The sequence below is a fragment of the Protopterus annectens genome, chromosome 17.part0 (genome assembly GCF_019279795.1).
Source record: "Protopterus annectens isolate FY-2018-M chromosome 17.part0, PAN1.0, whole genome shotgun sequence".
In the NCBI taxonomy this organism is placed as follows: Eukaryota; Metazoa; Chordata; order Ceratodontiformes; family Protopteridae; genus Protopterus; species Protopterus annectens.
This window is the reverse complement of record NC_056751.1, coordinates 134175317-134194463: the sequence shown is the minus strand read 5'-3', so window position 1 is coordinate 134194463 and position 19147 is coordinate 134175317. Positions and strand designations below refer to the sequence as shown.

Here is a 19147-nt window from a genome sequence, read left to right as displayed (position 1 = left end):
TTTTACTTTTCTTCCAAAGTAAATGATGGGAAAAGTGAACCAAACTCTAATAAAATTGTATCGGATAAGAAAATGTAGATAATTGTTTAAAAGTTAAAATTAAAAGAAGATGCATTGTATTTTGTAAGTAAAATGTAATTTGTGGAAAAATCTGTGAAGTGGTATATAAATGTACTTGCCACTGTAGAAAAGAAGTTATGTACTCACCATAACGTTCCATGTGAGTTGTTCTTCTTGCCTTCATTCTTACAGATGGGTTCAGAGCTGATCCTCGGCTCCGAGTCGGCCTACTACAAAGCTTGAGGTTTTCAGACAGCTCGAGGCCAAGTACATATCCCATGATGCACCTGGAGTTACCGCAGATCTTGTTTGCTGTGTATAATAATACCATATGTCATTTTATCACTCTTTCGGAGAAAGCTATAGAAGGATTGAGCAACCAGGAAGTATCTAGTATCTTGGTCCTCGAAAAACCCTGCAGGGGACAGGAAGGTGGGAAGTAAGAATGAAGGCGAGATGAACAACTCACATGTAACGTTATGGTGAGTACATAACTTCTTTATGTGAAGTTGTTCTCTCTCACTGTTCATTCTTACAGATGGGTAGCGTCCTAAGCACCATCTTTCTCAGGTGGCTCATGGGAGTATGTTTTTCAGGACAGTAGACCCAAAGGAGGCCCTGTCCCTGGAGGCCTTGTCAACTTTGTAATGAGTGATAAAGGCATGAGGTCTTGACCGAGTGGCTGCTGCACAAATGTTGTCTATAGGAAGCCTAACAGAAAAGGCAGAAGATGTGGACACTGCTTTGGTAGAATGAACCTTAATTTTGTGTTGTAAGGGCATATTAGCAGCTGAATAAACAAATGTGATACAATCAGATAACCATTTAGAAAGTGTTGTTTTTGCCACTGGCATACCTTTTCTGGAATCTGAAAAGGAAACAAAACGATGTTCTAATTTTCTGAACTCTCTTGTTCTATCCAAATAAAATCTGAGTTGTCTATTAACATCAAGCTTATGCAGCATATATTCTAAGTTGTTGGTGTGTTTGGGGAAGAACACTGGTAAATCTATAATCTAGTTCAGATTAGTTTCAGTACAAACTTTGGGCAAGAATGAGGGATTTGTTCGTAGGGAGACTTGTCAGCATGGAAAATCAAATAAGGAGGCTTTATGGACAAAACCTGAAGCTCTGACACTCTACGGGCAGAAGTGATGGCTACTAAAAAGATAGTCTTCCATGATAAATATTTCAAATCACAGGAGGAAGCTGGTTCGAAAGGTGAGAGAATAATGCGTGAAAGCATAAAATTTAGATTCCAAGGGGTATAAGGGGATTTCACAGGTGGTCTGATATGAAAAGTTCCTTTGAGAAAGGCCTTGGATAGTTTGTGTGACATTATGTTCAATCCTTCAAAGCCAAGCTGAAAATTAGAGATAGCCGCAAGCTGAAACCCGAACTGTTGCTGCTGCAACTCCTTTATTGAAAAGCATAGTCAAGAATTCTAATATGGAGGCAATAGAGGCTTGGTAGGGATCAATGTTATTTTGAGAGGCCCATATAGAAGATCTTTTCCATTTGCTAAGATATAGCTTCCTAGTAGAGGATTTATGAGAAGATATCAGAATCTGCTGTGTTTCAATAGAGAGGTTATGGAACCTGGCTATGTTGGGAATTGGAGCAGCCAAGCTGTCAATTTCAGGGACTGAAAAAAGGGATAAAGATCCCCTAACGAATGCATCAGAAGATCTGGAACTGGGTCCAGAATCCAAGGGACTTCCAATTGATGAAGTCGAAGGAAGGGGAACCAAATCTGACGAGGCCAATGAGGGGCTATTAGCATGATGGTCCTTCCCAGGGCTTTTGCTTTCTATAATACTTTTGGATATAATGGGAATTGGTGGGAATGCATAGAGGAGATCTGGTGGCTAATCGTGTACGAGTGAGTCTCTTCGGGCTTCTTCTGGAGGGGGAATCAGGGCAAAGTAGCTTCTGCATTTCGTGTTCATGTGGTTGGCAAAAAGGTTGCAGCAAGGCTGGCACCACCTGCAGAAAATTCTCTCTGCTATTTCTTTCTTGAGGGACCACTCGTGAGGCAACAAAATTGCTCTGCTCAGTTTGTCTGCGATCACGTTGGATTTCCCCGGGATGTGCATTGCTAACGGAAAGTGCTGGGTGGATGTAGCCCAATGCCATAGTCTTAGGGTCTCGCGACAAAGGGGGTAGGACCTGGTTCCTCCTTGTTTGTTCAAGTATCAGACCACTGACATGTTGTCTGTCTGAATCGCAATAGTTCCGGGAGGAAGAGAATCCTGGAAGTACTGCAGAGCTAAAAGTACCGCTCTCATCTCCAGGACATTGATATGCAGATGTGTCTCCTGTTCGGTCCATGTGCCTTGGGCTGTTCTTCCCTGAAAATGCCCCCCCCCCCCCACCCTATCAGGGAAGCGTCCATGGTCACTGTGGCTGCTGGTGGGGGAAGAACAAAAAGACGATCTATTGTTACATGAAGAGAGGTCAACCACCACTGAAGATCCTTTTTGCATGTGTTTGTGATCATTATGAGATAAGACATTGGAGGCTCTTGGAAAGACCACTGAGTGAATAACAGCCATTGCAGAATCCGCATGTGCATGCGACCGAACAGTATCGCTAATATTGCAGCTGCCATCATGCCTAACAGTTTTAGTACTTCTGATGCTAGAGCCTTGTCTTTGGATATGATGTTGCAAACCTGCTGATGGAGTAGTAAGGTTCTTTCTGGACATCTCAGAGTGGTGGTGGTGGTGGTGTCCAATTCTGCTCCGATAAAAACTATATGTTGCGATGGCGATAAGGCAGATTTTTCTGAATTTATTGTAATACCCAGATGACTGAAGAGAGAAAGAGTCATGTCCCTGGCTTGTATAAGCTGTTGCTTGGTGGTGGCGGTCAGGAGCCAATTGTCTAGATACGAAAACACCTGGAATCCTAAACATCTCAGGTGAGCCATGACCACTGCCATACATTTGGTGAACACTCTAGGGGCTGTAGTGAGACCAAAGGGAAGGTCTCACAACTGGTAAGGATTGGCTCCCAGCCAGAAGCGCAGATGATCCCTGGATGGTCTGGCCATTTTTATATGGTAGTACGCATCCTGGAGATCTATTGAGCACATCCAATTGTCTTTCCCTAAGAAGGGAAGTATCGACTGAAGCGTGACCATCCAGAACTTCTCTTTCTTGACAGATCTGTTTAGTCTGCTGAGGTCCAAAATAGGTCTCCAGTCCCCTGTCTTTTTTGGAACTAAAAAGAATCTTGAGTAAGTTCCAGATCCTATCTGGTCTGCTGGGGCTTGTTGGATGACAATTTTTCTTAGCAACGTTTGGACCTCTACTGTTTCCTGTAACTGGGTGGAACGTCCGGGATTTTTGTTGTCAATGGAGGGGGTGTGGCAAAAGGAATGAAATATCCTCTGGAAATGATACTTTGTACCCAATTGTCATTTGTTATTTTAAGCCAGAGTAGGACAGTCAGGCCTCCTTTCAGGAGTGCTGGTAGGGCTTCCCAAAGAACTGATCTCTGTAACCCTGGTTTTGCGGACCCCCTCTGCTGCAAGAGCAGCTTCTTCCATTATTGCCCCCTCCTCTGCCCCTGGAGGGGGGTTCACCACGTGTGTACTGAAAGGCTCCTTGGGCTTTTCGGAACTACATCTTTCCTCCCCTTTGACCCTTGGGGTAGGGTCTAGTAGGGGTGGAAAAACAGACGGCAGACAGAGTCTTTCCTTCCTGTTCACACCTGGTCAAAGTTTCCTTAACTTTGGGCCCGAAAAGGGACAAGCCATCAAAAGGGGTGTTGACAAAGGATGACTTAAAGGGCTCCATGAAGGAACACAAGTGCATCCAGGAGTGTCTCCTAAGAGCAATTCCTGTACCCGTTGCCCTACTCATTCTTTCCTTTAGCTGCATATGAAATGAGGCACATGGACGAGTTCACTATGGAACTGAGGGTAGCAAGCTGGAAGGCAACTTTATTTGAAGCTCCTGCAGCTACTGTACCCTGAAGAGCATCTCCAAGCTCTTTTAGATCATCTCTTTGCAGTCTCGTAAAATGAGTGAGATAGTTCAGTGAACACAGTGCAAAAGTTGCTGAACTGTAAGTGCACTTCCCGTATATATCCATGATCCTAGAATCTCTGTTAGGAGGATGAATAGAGGAACAAGTTTCCAAAATCTCCTTTTTGATGGCTGTCACCACCACCATGGCATCAACTGGCACTCTCTTGGTAAGAAAGGACTTTTCCTGGGGGACAGAAATAAATTTATTAGGCCTCCAGGGGACAGGCTCCATGGTGTCTGGAGACTCCCATGCCCTTCGTGAGACCAGCTCCATAAGCTCATTGAAGGGCAGAGACACCCAAGAGGTGGAGGGTTAAGACCCAAAAGACTTCAGGAGAACAGACTCGTCTTCAGTAGGGTTGGTGGACTGCCAGTCACCCCTCTGCCTAAGGATTTCTAATATCTCAGCAAATGAGATATCCTCAGAGGGGGACCGTGGGGACACTTCTGATTCATCCAAGTCAGTATCGGATGTGAGAGACTCCTGTGGAGAGTCTAAATGCTTCCTCTTACAGATTCTCTTCCTGGGAACCTCATCAGTGGGAACTTCTGGTGAGGTCTCGGAAGAGCAGGGGCCGCCCAATGGGGCTTCCTAGGCTCTGGGTCTCTACGCTTAGAAAGGATCTGTGAAGCATAAGCGGACACAGGCGTTTTTGGGGAGGATGTAGCCAGACCTGAAGTCGTAGATGTCTTAGGAGACATAACTCTCCTCATGGCTTCAAAGTCACCTCTGCTCCGATGAGAAGGAACCGATGGATCCGAGGAAGCCGTCGATCCTCCCGGCACCGAGACAATGGGCTCTGAACCACAGGTAGGAGCCGAACTCATCTGAGCCGAAACTCCGAGAGGCAAAGTCGGAACCGACAAGTCAGTCCAACTGCGCTCCCCAGACCCGACTGGAGACTGTTGGCTCCTAGACTCCTCGAACAGCACCGAGGATGTCCGAGTAAACGGAACCAAAGACACTGGAACAGGCATCAGCTCCGAAGGCTCAACGATCATCAAGTCCGACTCCTCTGGCTCCGAAGGACCGGTATGGCTTGGAGGAGGAAAAGAAGTAGATGGCAAAACAGTCTTCAGTTCCGAAACCATTTGGGTTGGAGATGATAAAAATGTAGCACACGCCAGTGCCTGTAACAACTTCTACATCACATGATCCACATCCAAATTGGAAAGGCTTATTGAGGACCGAGACGAATGGATGGACGGAGGTACTGATTGCAGGAGTATCAATTTAGGCACTTCGGATACCGGTTCCAGGACTGGGTACTGGCTCTGAAAAGACAAGATGCTCGGCTCCCAGGGCTGTGGAGCCGACGTCAATGTTTTTTTTTAATTTTTTTAACTTCCGAAGAAGAAGCCTTGGAAGACTTTGAAGCTTTACTAGACCTGTCCTGGTCACTCAAAGCTTCCAGAAATGATGGTTTGACTAGTCCTCCATCAATTAGCTTTCTCTTTCTCTCCTGAAGGACCCTAGAAGAGAAGGAATGACAAATGGAGCAACTTTCCTGAAGGTGCAAGGCTCCCAAACAGTATACACAGTTGACATGGCTATCTGTAACAGACATTTTCTGTCCACATTTTGGACATTTTTTGAAACCTGACTTAGGATGTTTATCCCTATCCTGGTCAGCCATAATGAACAGCACAGTATCAAGTGAAAAACTACTACAATATAATAAAGACACACCCAAACTATTTAAATAAGCCCTGTCATATCTATGGGCTAAATATGCTGTGAGAAAGTGTCACTCTAAACATACACACACACTAACTAGATATCTAAGCACTTCTAAATATCAAAAACTATGAGAAAAATATCACTTATCAAAGGCACACAAGAACTATATAACTACACTAAGTATAAAGGCCTTTAGAGGAAAAAAAAAAAACGAAGGCCAACAGCTACATCTAAATGTGAAAAGGCACACCAAGGAATACACTCTATAAAGATTTAAATGCTATAGAAGCTAAGACTAAAAGCTAAAAGGTAGAAATAACAACGTTATTAGAAAAAAGTTTGTAATAAATTTTTACTGGCCTGAGCTATGCTGAGGAACCTCCGATCTATTGCAGTGGCAAACTAGATCTGGGGTAACTCCAGGTGCATCATGGGATAGGTACTTGGCCTCGAGCTGTCTGAAGACCTCGAGCTTTGTAGCAGGCCGACTCGTCTCTGAACCCATCTATTAGAATGAACGTTGAGAGAGAACAACTTCACATCATGTATTACGAGTCAAAAGTAGAATTAATCCTTGCTGCATAAAAGTGTGTAGTGTTGCAGAGTATGATGTGGTTTGGAGATGCCGAGCTGTGTCAAAGGTTATTTCCTTGTTTGGACCCTGGAATTCTGAATTTTACCCTTTCCCTGGACATTTGACTGTAGAAAAAAAATAAAGCTTATTGTAAAATTTGAATCAGAGCAACAGTCATAGAAAATCCTTTTTGGAAGTTATATAAACAGAGAGAGACTTGGGTAAACCAGTCATTTAAGGGAGTTTCTGCAATTTGCCTGTTGGAGCACATCTTTGGGACAGTGCTCTACTTCTCATCAGCTGCCTTTATGGACCCTGTGAACTCATTCTGATTCTGAAAGCTAAACAGTAAAGGCAGAGTTTATTTATTAGTTAAAGCAACTAGGGACTATTAGTTAATAGCTAGTGGTTACTTAATGTTGTGTACCTGTTCAAGTGTTAATTTTTCAATTCCTTGTTCATGGTCTGTACTGTTCGTATATTTATTTTGAAAGAAAATTCTTTAACTTATGTTATCAAATTTTAAATACATGTGGCAGATGTTTTATGCATATTTCCTAGTGTTCCCTCAGCTGTATGGTGTGTACCCAATAAAGATTGTCTACTCGGAAGTAATTGATATTGTTTTAAATACATAATAGTCATATTTTAAAGGTATGCAGTAATGTCTGCTCTTTTTTATATTTTTAGTTTGGACTGACTCGTGGTAGTAATATCGTAAACTGGGAAGGAAAAGGTGTTAGTGTTTAAGTTACCATTTACGTCACTCTAGAAATCATAATGTAAGTATGTATGTGCAAAATAATTATGGTCAAGTTTCAGTTACTGTTAAAAGTGCCACAGTAGTAGGCACCGTGTAGATCTGAGGTGGGTGAAATTCTGAAGTACCTGTGATTAAAACTGTGATGTGTAGCTACAGAGTGTATATCTCATGGAAACTAAGGTCGGGTGGCATGATGCCAGGGGTAATCCTATGGGCTAGGCTTGTAAAGGCTCCAGGGCCATTAGCCTAGTACACATCTATGAACCTCCTATGATCCTATAGTACAGCTCCTGCTTTTCCAGTGCTCAGCTCCCTAAGTGGGCACCACAGGGTTCAGTTCCAGGTCCTTTTCTCTTTTTACTCTATGTAAATAACGTGCCCTCACATAAACTTCATTGTCATTCTGCCCTCACATAAACTTCATCGTCATCGTCATAATCCCCCCTATTTTCCCCCATTTCCTACATGGGGTTGGGGTGTCGCATCAACTCTCACCATCTTTCTTGAGTCATTTCCACTCTTCTACCTTCTTCAACAGTCATGTCTGACTGTTTCAGGTATTTTCTCACACAATCTATTATTCTCTTTGCTAGATGCCCTCATTTCATCTTGCTTTCTTCCTGTCTCTCTCAAATCTTCTTCACCAGCTTGTCTTCTACTTTCTTGCACATGAGCCTGACTGTAATCTGTTCTCTTAGACCTTGTCTGCAATCAGAGGTACACTGGCCTCTGCTCTGATGTCATGTGTTTGTCTGTCCCACAATGTTATGCTGACAACATGGCTTTACCTCAAAGGTCCTCAGTACAGCTATCTGCAAAGCTTTAATAAGTTCTTGTCTTAACCTGGAAATATACTATTGACAACAAGTTTTATATATAAATATATACACCACACACTAGTAAATCTACAGTGATGGTAGTTGGTACAGGTAGGAGATTATCCAATATTACAACAGCCTTTATTGCAGATCCTCTTAGTAAAACTCCCTTATACTAATCAGCAAAAAATTCTAGGAATCATTTTAGATGAAACACTTTTTTTATGATCATATATATCTTACTACATGTAAAATCCTACAACTGCATTCAGCTTACAGTATTTCATATACTATATCCTTAGCCCATTGGCAAAAACAGAAAATGCCATTAATTTTTTAATCCTAACAGGTTGAATATGCTTTATCCATCATAACATCATTATGAAGCCACAGTAATGTCATGCCGCAAGTGAACAAAATACAGTCTTAAGACTTATAAATTTGGATAACAGAAAACCACTGTACTACTACTCAAAGGGATAAATGACTTCCAATCTCAGCCAAAGCTAGCTACCTGCAAAATACTATCACGTTTAAAATGCACAGTGAAGGATTCTGTCCACCCTTTGCCAATAAATTAAAGGTACTTAAATCATTATATTCTTTTAGGAGTTCTCCTTCTTTAAAACTTCATAGACCACTTTTCTCAATACTTCCTGTGAAAATTTTTTTAGCAACTTTCCCCATTGAGAGGAACAGCCTATCCAAATTCCTTAAAAAATTAAAAAAAATAATTGGCACTTCTTGAAGCTCTGATATCTTCATTTTCACATAGTATTGTATTTCTACAACAAAAATGCATGTTTTAGAAATGTTTGTTAATGCATAGATTACTAGAAGGCTAACCACTACTTTAGTTTGACTGCTGAAACTGCTACATGTAACATATTGTGGATTTTTTATAGTTTGTACTTTTCATAGAGTTTTATATTAGCAAATGACTATTTATTTACCTATGGTCCTTCACTGTTAGTTCTTTTTGGTCAATGTCCTTTATTTGTTCATATTACAAATTCCAGACACACACACACACACACACACACACACACACACACACACACACACACACACACACACACACACACACACACACACACACACACACACACACACACACACCATGCTCACCTGCAAACACTTTGAAGGATTGCCAGTTCACCCACTGCATGTCTTTGGGATGAGGAAACTGGAGCACTGTGCTATGATATCATTTTATGATACAAACTACTCATTTCAGAGGCACTTCACTGTAAAACAACAAATTGTTAACATGCAGTTAGAATATCATGCTTAGGTGTGAAAATTGAGACATATTACTGGCATAATCTAACAGGCTCAGTGTTGCCACAAGGTGTCAGCTGTAAGACATACAAGCTAATAACTAAGCTACTTATTATTCATAACATAGGCATCGTGATTGGGCCACCAATCATAACCAATTTAGTATGTGTTCGAGACAGAGATGCCAAGAAATTCATCTTGAGAGCAAAACTCGGGAGATGAATCCTGGTATCCATGTTGAGAACACATAATAAAGGGTTATGATAGGAGACCTCATCAAATCTTTTGCAGCGCATGGAGCTTTATTTTCTCTGCTTACTACAAGTTACAAGGAAAAAAAGTGCAAGGAGTTTTGTCAGCTTTCAAAGCTGTAAAGCACTTAGTGAGCACTGTCAGCAAGAGAAAGTAACATACTCTCTTATGTTACAGAAAGTCAGGGACAGATTACTGGCACAGACAGCAGGTAGAAGCACATATGTTTTTAATTCTGCCACTGTCATTTGCTGGTCAGTACGGGCAAGTTAACTTAACAAGTGAAGCAGGGGTGCTTAACAATTAAGACAAGTCTTACATTATAGAAGAGCTTAACTGATCATTCATTTTCTGGATACTGGAGAACAATCACTGCGCACTACGCACAACAAATCAATTAAGTCCTTCAGTAGCTGTCAAGAAGTTAATTATAACCTCAGGAAATTACAATAAATTATCTATCAATAATAAGAGATGCCACTAGTCAAAATTTTTATGGACATACATCTACTACTGCATTCCAAAGCCTAACATTCTGAACCAACCACAACAAAACTAACATACTCAGTACACACTTAAATTAATACAGACATAGGCACCCCACCACACACACTTACAAAAACACATCAAACATACAAATGCATAGTATGAACTTCATACACCAAATTAGATGTTGATGAACTTCATGGTTGGCTGTATTAGTTCAAGACAGTGGCAACTTACAGAGGACAACAGGTATGCCAAACAGCAATGATTTTTGACAAACTGCAAATGTGGCCTTCTGGCCTTCCCAACTGGACAAACAAGCATTTGTGTAAGTGAGCTTTGAGAAACTAAACTGTTTTATAGTGTATGATGATACAGTATTAAAAAGATGGTATTCTTCAGTTTTGAGATTCTGATTCAAGATGACTGCTGGTACTATCCATACTTATGCTTCCAGCCTGCCAATCAAATTTCTGCATCTCAAAAAAAACAGTCTGTTCTTCTATCTCCTTTTCACACATTCTCTTCTTCACTTCCCCCTTCACTGTACAAAGTAAAAACAAAAGCACAACAATATATTGGAAAAAAGAGCAATACAAATGAGAATAAAAAGAAATTCTTTTGCAAATCCCACATCACTGCTTCAGAGTGACTGCTGGCATTTCCGTGCCTAAGCTGTGAGCCTCCCCTTCTTATACTGGCTGGCGTATGACAATTCAGCTCAACATACTGTTTTACATACATAGTCAAGTCAGTATAACAGTGTGCATAACACAGGCAGGACAGTATAACAAGCCCATTACACAGATACATTCTGCCCTGTACTTTGAAGTATTTTATTTCTATTAGTAAACTGATAAATACTACATAGCAAGATATCAGAGTTTCACCAGATGTGTCAAACAATTAAATAACATGCTAACACACTATTTGGTTTCAAGCTATCCTAGGAATTCAAAAAGAACCCCACAAATGGCAGGAAGAGACGCACCAAAAGGGACTGTTGAAGTGACAACAGAAAATGCAATTCAGAGATACGCTACATGCAATGAGGAAAGACCTCATAATCAGCTAATTCGCATGTCTCTGAATTGCCTGTAATTATCGTGAATGCAAATCAGCACTTTCCTGCAGCTGTCACCACTGGTGGCCCCTGCACGTGATGGCACAGCAGGCACCCCCCCATTCACTCTCCCATCCAGTTACACACACCAACATACCTCTTACCTGTCCTTGAGTTGACAGAATGTCCCTGCTCTCATAAATCATGCATCCCGAATGAGCATGGCATTGATACCATTAGAGAACTGTTGACACACAGAGGGAATTTTGACAACAGTCAGGTTGATATGGTTTGCTGCTTGTTGGATTTGGTTTTAAACAATAATGTTTTTTGTATGGTGACTGTTTATATGTACAAAAATGGGGGGGGGGGTGGCCATGGGCATCCCCTGTGCAAATTCATATGCAAATGCAGTAATGAACTCATGGGAGGAACAATTTGTGCTTGACAACTAACAATATATACAGACCACACATTAGATTTTACTGTTGTTTTGTGGACAATGTTTTATCTTGTGGGGGGGGGGGCAAGAAGAATTGTATGGTTTTCTTCACTACATTCACCATACCACTAATTTTTGAGGTTTACTATGTCCATGTCACAGAAAGAGATAGATTTCATGGATGTACAATCAATGGTTAACCAAATGCGTCAGATAGATACCGATTTATTCTGAAAGGGATGTTGGAAAAATAGTTACCTGTCCTTTGATAGTATGCACCCAGGCATATATAGCCTAATGTAGTAAGAGGCCAATACATGAGAGCCTCTAGGCTATGCACACAAGAGGAAACATTTCATGAAAACATTGATGCATTGAGTCAACATTTTTTGAAAAGGGGCTATAAGAAGGACCTTCTGATACAGCATAAAGAGAGGGTGGTCAAGGATAGAAAAACTACTGCTGGCCCATACTTCTCTAGACGTGCTTCTAGTGCACATAAGGATAGGAGCTTTGTCAGTAAACTCAGATTTGGTTTGAAGTATACAAATGATGTAGCCTCTGCATGTAATATTATACAAAAAAAACTGGGGAATACTCCTAAGTGACGACAAGACAGCTGAAATAGTTGGGTACAATCCCTCTTTTATGTATAAAAACTGTTTAAACTTGAAAAGACAACTGTGCATAGGGAATTGTAATACTAGTTCAAGTAACTTGCTATCTGCCAGACTTGGTACATACAGTTGCAGGCATTGCAGAGCTTGTACGTATATTTTACAGGAACAAGTGTTTAAACATCCAAGGATGAAACATATTTTTAGTCCCTGATTCTATGCAGATTGTAGTACAGCAAATGTAATTTATTTAGCCACAAGTAAGTCCAATAAGAGATTAAAAGATAGAATTGTTAGTCATTCTTATGAGATTAGGACTTGCAATATGAACAATGCATTAGCTAAACATATTTAAGAAAATGCTGGACATGAGTTTGTTTTTAGAGTACTACAAATAATGCATGTGGGTCACTGGGGGGTGATCTCACTAGCTATACTGAAACAGCAGAAATGGATCTTGAGGCTACAGGCTGATAAACATCCTGGCATTAATGCTTGTGTCTCTTTAAAACCTGTATTGAAAGGGAGGAAATTGATTTAATGAAGTGATGAATTAACACAGCTGACTGAACATCTGTTTTTAAACTGAGCTGTGATTTTGTGTTTTTATGATGTGAAGAAGCGTTGATTTTACAACGTGAAAGCGCGTATCTGGTCCATTTTTACAAATAAATACATTTACTGTGTGAAGCTGTGGTGTTCCTGCCAGTTTTTATGCTTTGGATTTTCGGTGTTTATCTGTCAGTTACCTTTATCAGTGGCTGGGACTTGGTTCTTGTGTTTGCTCTCATAAATCACAGATTCTTATAGTCAGTCAATAATGCCAGTCATGAGAGTTTAACTTTTTCTTATTGCTCATAAAGGTCATTGTGATACTACACTTGTTGACCTATTAACTTTTAAGTGACTCCAAGTAATAGTTTAAAATAGACCCTGATTTTACAGAATGCCCCTGATGTTGCCTATTATACCTGCCTTGTCCCTCATAAGGGACGTATAAAGCCATGTCCAACCCAGAATTAATGGACATGCTCCACCTCAGGAAATCCAAATCCCTTAGAGCTACACGCTCCAGGGACTTGAACCTCAGCACAGAAATAAACAGGACAAGCTGGAGGGACAGCTTCATATCCCAGAGGCTCCCCTCACTCTGGAACAAAATCCCAATCCATGTTAGGCAGAGCCCCTCACTGACCCTCTTCAAGAGAAATCTTGATGAGTGGATGGGAGATCATAAATTTACCCCTGGGATCTCTTCTGTGTCCCTGCTTGACAGAGGTACAGTAAACTAACCTTAAAAGGGCTACCTTCTGTGACCTACTATACAGAGGCACAGTCAACTAATCTAAAAGGGTGGCGAAAGCCAAACACACTCTGGCTAGGTTTATAAATGCCCTAGGGCAGATAGCCTAGTATTAACCTATGAACCTATAACTCATGGACTCTTGCGGTCAGTGCATAATATTAGATATTAAGAGTTTCATACTTCTTATAGTGTAAAAAAACACACAGAAGCCCTCCTTGGTGTGGAGAGTTAAGGCTCTGGTTTGTCAAGCTGCTTTATGTGCCAAGGGTACAAGATTTGAAACTCTCTTCCTTTTACAATAACTTCTATTTATTTTTTAAGACTTAAGGTAATATGTTAACAACATCTTTGGTCTCAAGTGGTGATGCAGAAGACTAATACACTGCTAAGACGCTGAGTGTGTGCTGAGGGCTCAGGGTTCAAAACTCCTCTTTTACTTTAACTTGTTTTTTTTTTCCTCCAAGACTTAATTTAATATGTAATAGCATGCATGGTGTCGAGTGGTAGTACAGAGGACTAAAGCTCTGCTAAACAGATGTTTGTGAATGCAGAAGGTACAAGGCTTGAATCTTTTTAAGTGCCTTTAAGGTACAAAAAAAGAATATACCTGGTGTCTAATGTTTCCCCTGCCCCTGCTCAAACAAATAGCCACACACATATGTCCCTATCACTACCTGTCCTCTAAACTCCCCGGAACTTATCATCAACACTATCTTACCCTTTGAAAGCAATGGATGAATGCAAGCTTCTGGCAGTGTTCATTAACCTGGCTGGCCAAGGAAAATTACACAGCCAAGTGATTCTCTGGATTGCGCTGCAACACTTCCATGGGGAGAGCAGATGGCTAATTAGCATTTGCTCCTCCCCTGGAATAAATTATTAGCATTTGCAGTAGGTCACAGAGGCAGCCCACAGGGATGGCAGCACCTCTTTGTGGTACAGTACTGCAGTAGGGCTGTCTCTGAATCAGAAATGGTTATATCAAGGGATAACATTTGCTTACCCCTCACAGTAAACTTTCTTAAGTCCACCCTTCATTGAATACATGCCATGCATAAATATTTTAATGTATTTAAACTGAATTCCAGCTTTACTGGACAGAGAAAAGTACTATATTTTTGTAATGACATAATTTTGAAAATACCCAAAAAACCTGAAATAATATTTTTAAAGATAAACCATATAAAACAATGAAACACAATATTAGGCAAATGTACTTTATAAACAGGAAAAAAGTCTGTATTTACCTTTGGTATTCCAGCTGTATCTAGCCAGTCTTCATAAATATTCTCAACAGAAATACCCTGACTAGATAAAAGAAAGAAAAATAAATCTTACTGATAATCACAAAATTACTCAAGATTATAATTCAAGAGTTGTAAACATGCAACATATAGATGAATTTAGCTCAACTACCTGAAGGTACATTTTTAGACACTGAAGAGGCATCACTTATAGTCTCACAAAACCACCATCTCCAGTGATCATGGTGTTGGCATTAGACATCATAGGTAAAATGTAAAACTTCATTTTCAAAGGCTGACATAATACCTGTGCCAAGACCTTCTTCAGCCCTAATATCTGATGCAAATGAGCTAACTATCTTGAAACAAGTCTGCCTAGTTGTTTATCTTGCATTTGTATACGCCTCTAAATATGTTTTTCAGATGGTGTGAATCAAAGCAAGAGAAGCTTTTCTCATTTGCTAGACTTCAAGAAGAGCTTCAGCTGTCAGCTAAGTATAACAACGACACAAAATACTGACCCTTTTGCACAGCGGGATACAGCCCTACTGCAACCCAGGTGACTTTGGTTTGATTAGCAGATTCAGCATTGGAGAAGCCAGGCAGGGAGGAAAAGGAGTGAAGGAATATAACCTGCCTCAGTCTCCTGAAGGTAGGGAGGGGATTTCATGCACTTGGGGTACAACTGGGCAGTCTTATCGCCATGGTGGAGACATGTGAATCACTGCTCATGTCTCAAGGGGAGGGGCATTGCTGAAGTGAGGGGATGCTCTCCATCGTCGGCCCACTGCATGCCCTTCCTTGATGCCTCACCAGTTGTGTGCTAGTAGGGCTGGAAAGAAAAATAAGAACATTCTTGAATCACCTCTATTGGCTGTCTGACTTATGGCTCCTGCCAGTCGACCCTCACCCTGATGATTTGAAACAAATGGGCCAACTGGCTAGGAGTGGCTAATGACTCATAAATAGCAGAGGCAAACAATGCAAAAAAATCAAATAGTTTTAATGCTAGACTTAAAATGCTTTTCTGTTACCCAAGGCTTAACATTGTACAGGTAATGAGTGGGATAGCTGTAAAAGGAGCATAGCAACACCAGGAGAACAATGCAGGGTGTTACAAAATCAAGGAAGGAAACAAGGAAAACAGTGATCCACACTTCCACGAAAGTGTGCAGAGGTTAGTAACAAGAGAATAAACAACAAAAATGGTAGCAACAACAGCAGAGAGTAAACAGAAGGGAGTAATAACAACAACAGAAGTACCTACAGCAAAGAGTAGTCACTGAAAGCACACCGAAAAAAATTACACAAAGAGTTATGATAGCAGAAAACAGAAATTTACACAAAGAGTTGCAATGACAGCAGAAAACAAAATGTGGGATAAGGAAGGGAATCACACAAATCAATGTGAAGAACAAAGATGGCAACAGGCACAAGCTAAATTTTTGGAGGAATGCATTAACAAAGAGAAACATGCCAACAGTAACAAAGTGGCAGAGCAAAAATAGTGTGCTGAAACATGGGAAAATACATAAAACAGGCAAAAGCTATGGAGCATGAAACATGTAATAGGGAAAAAGCATGCAAATGGTGGCAAATTCAGAAGAAAAACAAAATCCACAAATATGGCAAATGGACCACGTGATACTAGAGTTATCTATCTGTCTCCTGACACTGAAAACATCTAAGACTGCCCTCAAATTATGTCCAGCAGTACTGTTTCCTCACTCTTTAATATTAGCTTTGTCCAGATCATAGTCTCAACGTCTAGAATAAAATTAATCAGAAAGAGTGACACAGTCCCTGGATAATGTACTACCCAATATATTCATCTGGCAGAACTCAATCTCCACAGTATCATCTACTTTTCTACCTGCAAATTATGCAAATTGTTGAGACCCACATCTCCACACATATTTCCAAAGTTATCTTCATTATTTCATTTTACTAACTTACTGTTCACATGTGTTTATTTATTTGTTTATTTGCATTTGTTAATCAGGGTAGAGCATTGATCCACGTGAAACTTTTTCTGATTCAGCCCGGTAGCACTGTCAAGTAACTTGCTCAGCCACGCAGTTAGGTAAACAGAGGCTGGTGGTGCACAAGAACCATGATACAAACTCAGCTTAAGAGCTCTAGTACAAAAACAGCATATTGAAAGAATGACTGTATCTCAGAAACAAAAACTTATTTACAACAGACATTTTTTTGTAACTTCTTGTTTTGATTTGCCTTTTTATCCGCAACATTTGAATAAGTGAATGCACTTGTTAATGAAGTCAAAGAATTTTTCTTTTCATTCTAAAAAGAAATGAGATACAACAAACAGTTTCCCTGAGCAGATTTAATATTTGAAAATTAAACATGGACCAATATGTATATTAGACAAGATTAAGCTACTTTTCACATAAATTTGTATGCAGTCCTATACAGAGAAGGAAGAAAAAGAAAGGAAAAATTCTATTTATAAACCAATGTAGGTTTTCACCCAATGACCTTATAAAAATTAGAGAAATAAATTCTTCCAACAAAAAGTTCACTTCTTTCTTGGTACTCAAAGCAGAAATAATGTTAGCACGGTGCTGAACTCCAGAATACTCTCTGACTGACTACCTGAAATACACCAGAAATGCCTGGTTCACCACATGTTGCACTGAAATGATGTAATATGGTGGTTGCTATGGTAACAGTAAAAGTAATAGCCAGCTTGCACAATGTCAATATATCTTAAATAGCTCACTGATGCTCTGCTGAACATGACAAGTAAAATACCTACACTACATGCAATTCAAATATTGTGTACAGTTGTTGAAAATGTTATATTTATACATATTAATTATATATGTGGATGGGAACACAGCATAGTAGTATAAGAAAGTAAATTGCAGTCCTGTATTTAATTTCTAGTGTCCACTTGCATATCGGGTCCCTGTTTTTAAGCCATTCTACCAGATGCAGATGAAATGTCCAGCAGCATCTCTTAAAATGTCAGTCAGCATCTTTTTAAATTCTTCTTACTAGATAGTTAAAAAGAAATGGCCTTGATCTTGGCTTTTTATAGTGCAGCCAACCACAGAAGGCATTTTATGTTATGTTTAGTAACACTGGAGCTGTTTTCCCCCAATGTCAGAGTACTTCAGGAATTCGGATTCAGATTCCCAACATAAACAGCACTATGAGATAACATTAGATGAGTGGAACTAGGGGCTACAGTAAATAGTTAAATTCAAATCTCAGTCAGGAAGCAAAAAATCCCAGACTTCACTGTGGTACTCAGGCAGGGTCCAGGCAGTGTAAGTCCAAAACTCTGGCAAAGAAAAGTAAAACAGATTAATTATATTTAGTTTTGGTTTAATTTTTAAGCAGACCTAGCTACATTCGCTACAAAAATGACTGAAGCCATATATGCTGGGTTCATTTATGTTCAGTACCATTAACAATGCCAAAACATTGCTTAAATACAGTGTGGATTATTTAAATTGATTTATCTAGCATTTATCCTGAAATATGTGTTACTGATTAGGCCACTTTGAGGATGCTGAGTCCTGTCATAATGCACATAATGCATTATCTGAATGCAAAAGGTTTTCATGAGATCCACCTCGAATCCCACCTTACTAACCACCACCCCATGCCAGCACCAGAACTTCTGGAAATGCGTACCTAATCAAACACCCTAATTGTATGAATTTTCTGAACACAAAATTTTAAAAAGCATCTTCAACAATCTGCTACATGTCAATGTTGTTATTACAATGACCCACCCTAACCCTCCTTTTCCCCATATCCATCTTATTGGTATATACTTTTCCCTTTTCAAACATTCCCATAACACAAGACATGTTGACTAAAAGACATTCCTGTACTTTCAACACTTCTTCCGAGTTATAAACCTATACCTATGCATTTATTCTTAACTCCTTAGCATGAATTAACTGTGCACTGTCATGCCACTAGCAATGTATTTACATCCTTACACTCTGGTACATTTTTTTTAAATTAAGTTTAAAAACAAAAGCCAAACAAATATAAATATCATGTAAAAAGTCATTGTTATTTAAAAGTACAAATACCAGTTTCTGTTCTTTACAATGATACAAGCCAACAAATTCAAAGTATTTACATCAATAATATAATGTTGTTGTGTATTTCGGCTTTTCCCGGTTAGGGGTCGCCACAGTGGAACTCCGGTCCGCTAATGATTGGCAGTAGATTTTTACGTGCCGATTTGCCAGCCCTGACGCACAACCTTCAACGAAGGTATGCCCATTCACGCATGTCTCCACACAGAAGACACTCTAGCTGAGAATCGAACAGGACAACGTCTTACTGTGAGGCGACAACGTTACTGCACCACCACCACAGCAGCTCATCAATAATATAATATTGTTATGTAAAAAACTCTAAACGTATACTTTTCGCTACATTTTCACAAGCAACACTTTTATACCTTGGAAACCATGTAACCTAGACACACAGCACTATTAGCACGTTCTTTGCCCAGACGTTAGCTTTCATAT

The 19147-nt window shown here is 40.0% G+C and overlaps 1 protein-coding gene across 5 annotated transcripts in view; it reads right to left on the bottom strand.

Annotated features, from left to right (window-relative positions):
- Nucleotides 1-19147, bottom strand: part of LOC122791373 (aminopeptidase O (putative)) — a 2634672-nt gene that overhangs the window by 1103413 nt on the left and 1512112 nt on the right. For all 5 annotated transcript variants that reach the window (XM_044059091.1, XM_044059088.1, XM_044059087.1 and 2 more), the window contains one exon: nucleotides 14628-14688. In XM_044059091.1, the coding sequence (XP_043915026.1) occupies nucleotides 14628-14688 (61 nt within the window). The remainder of the gene's footprint in view (nucleotides 1-14627; nucleotides 14689-19147) is intronic.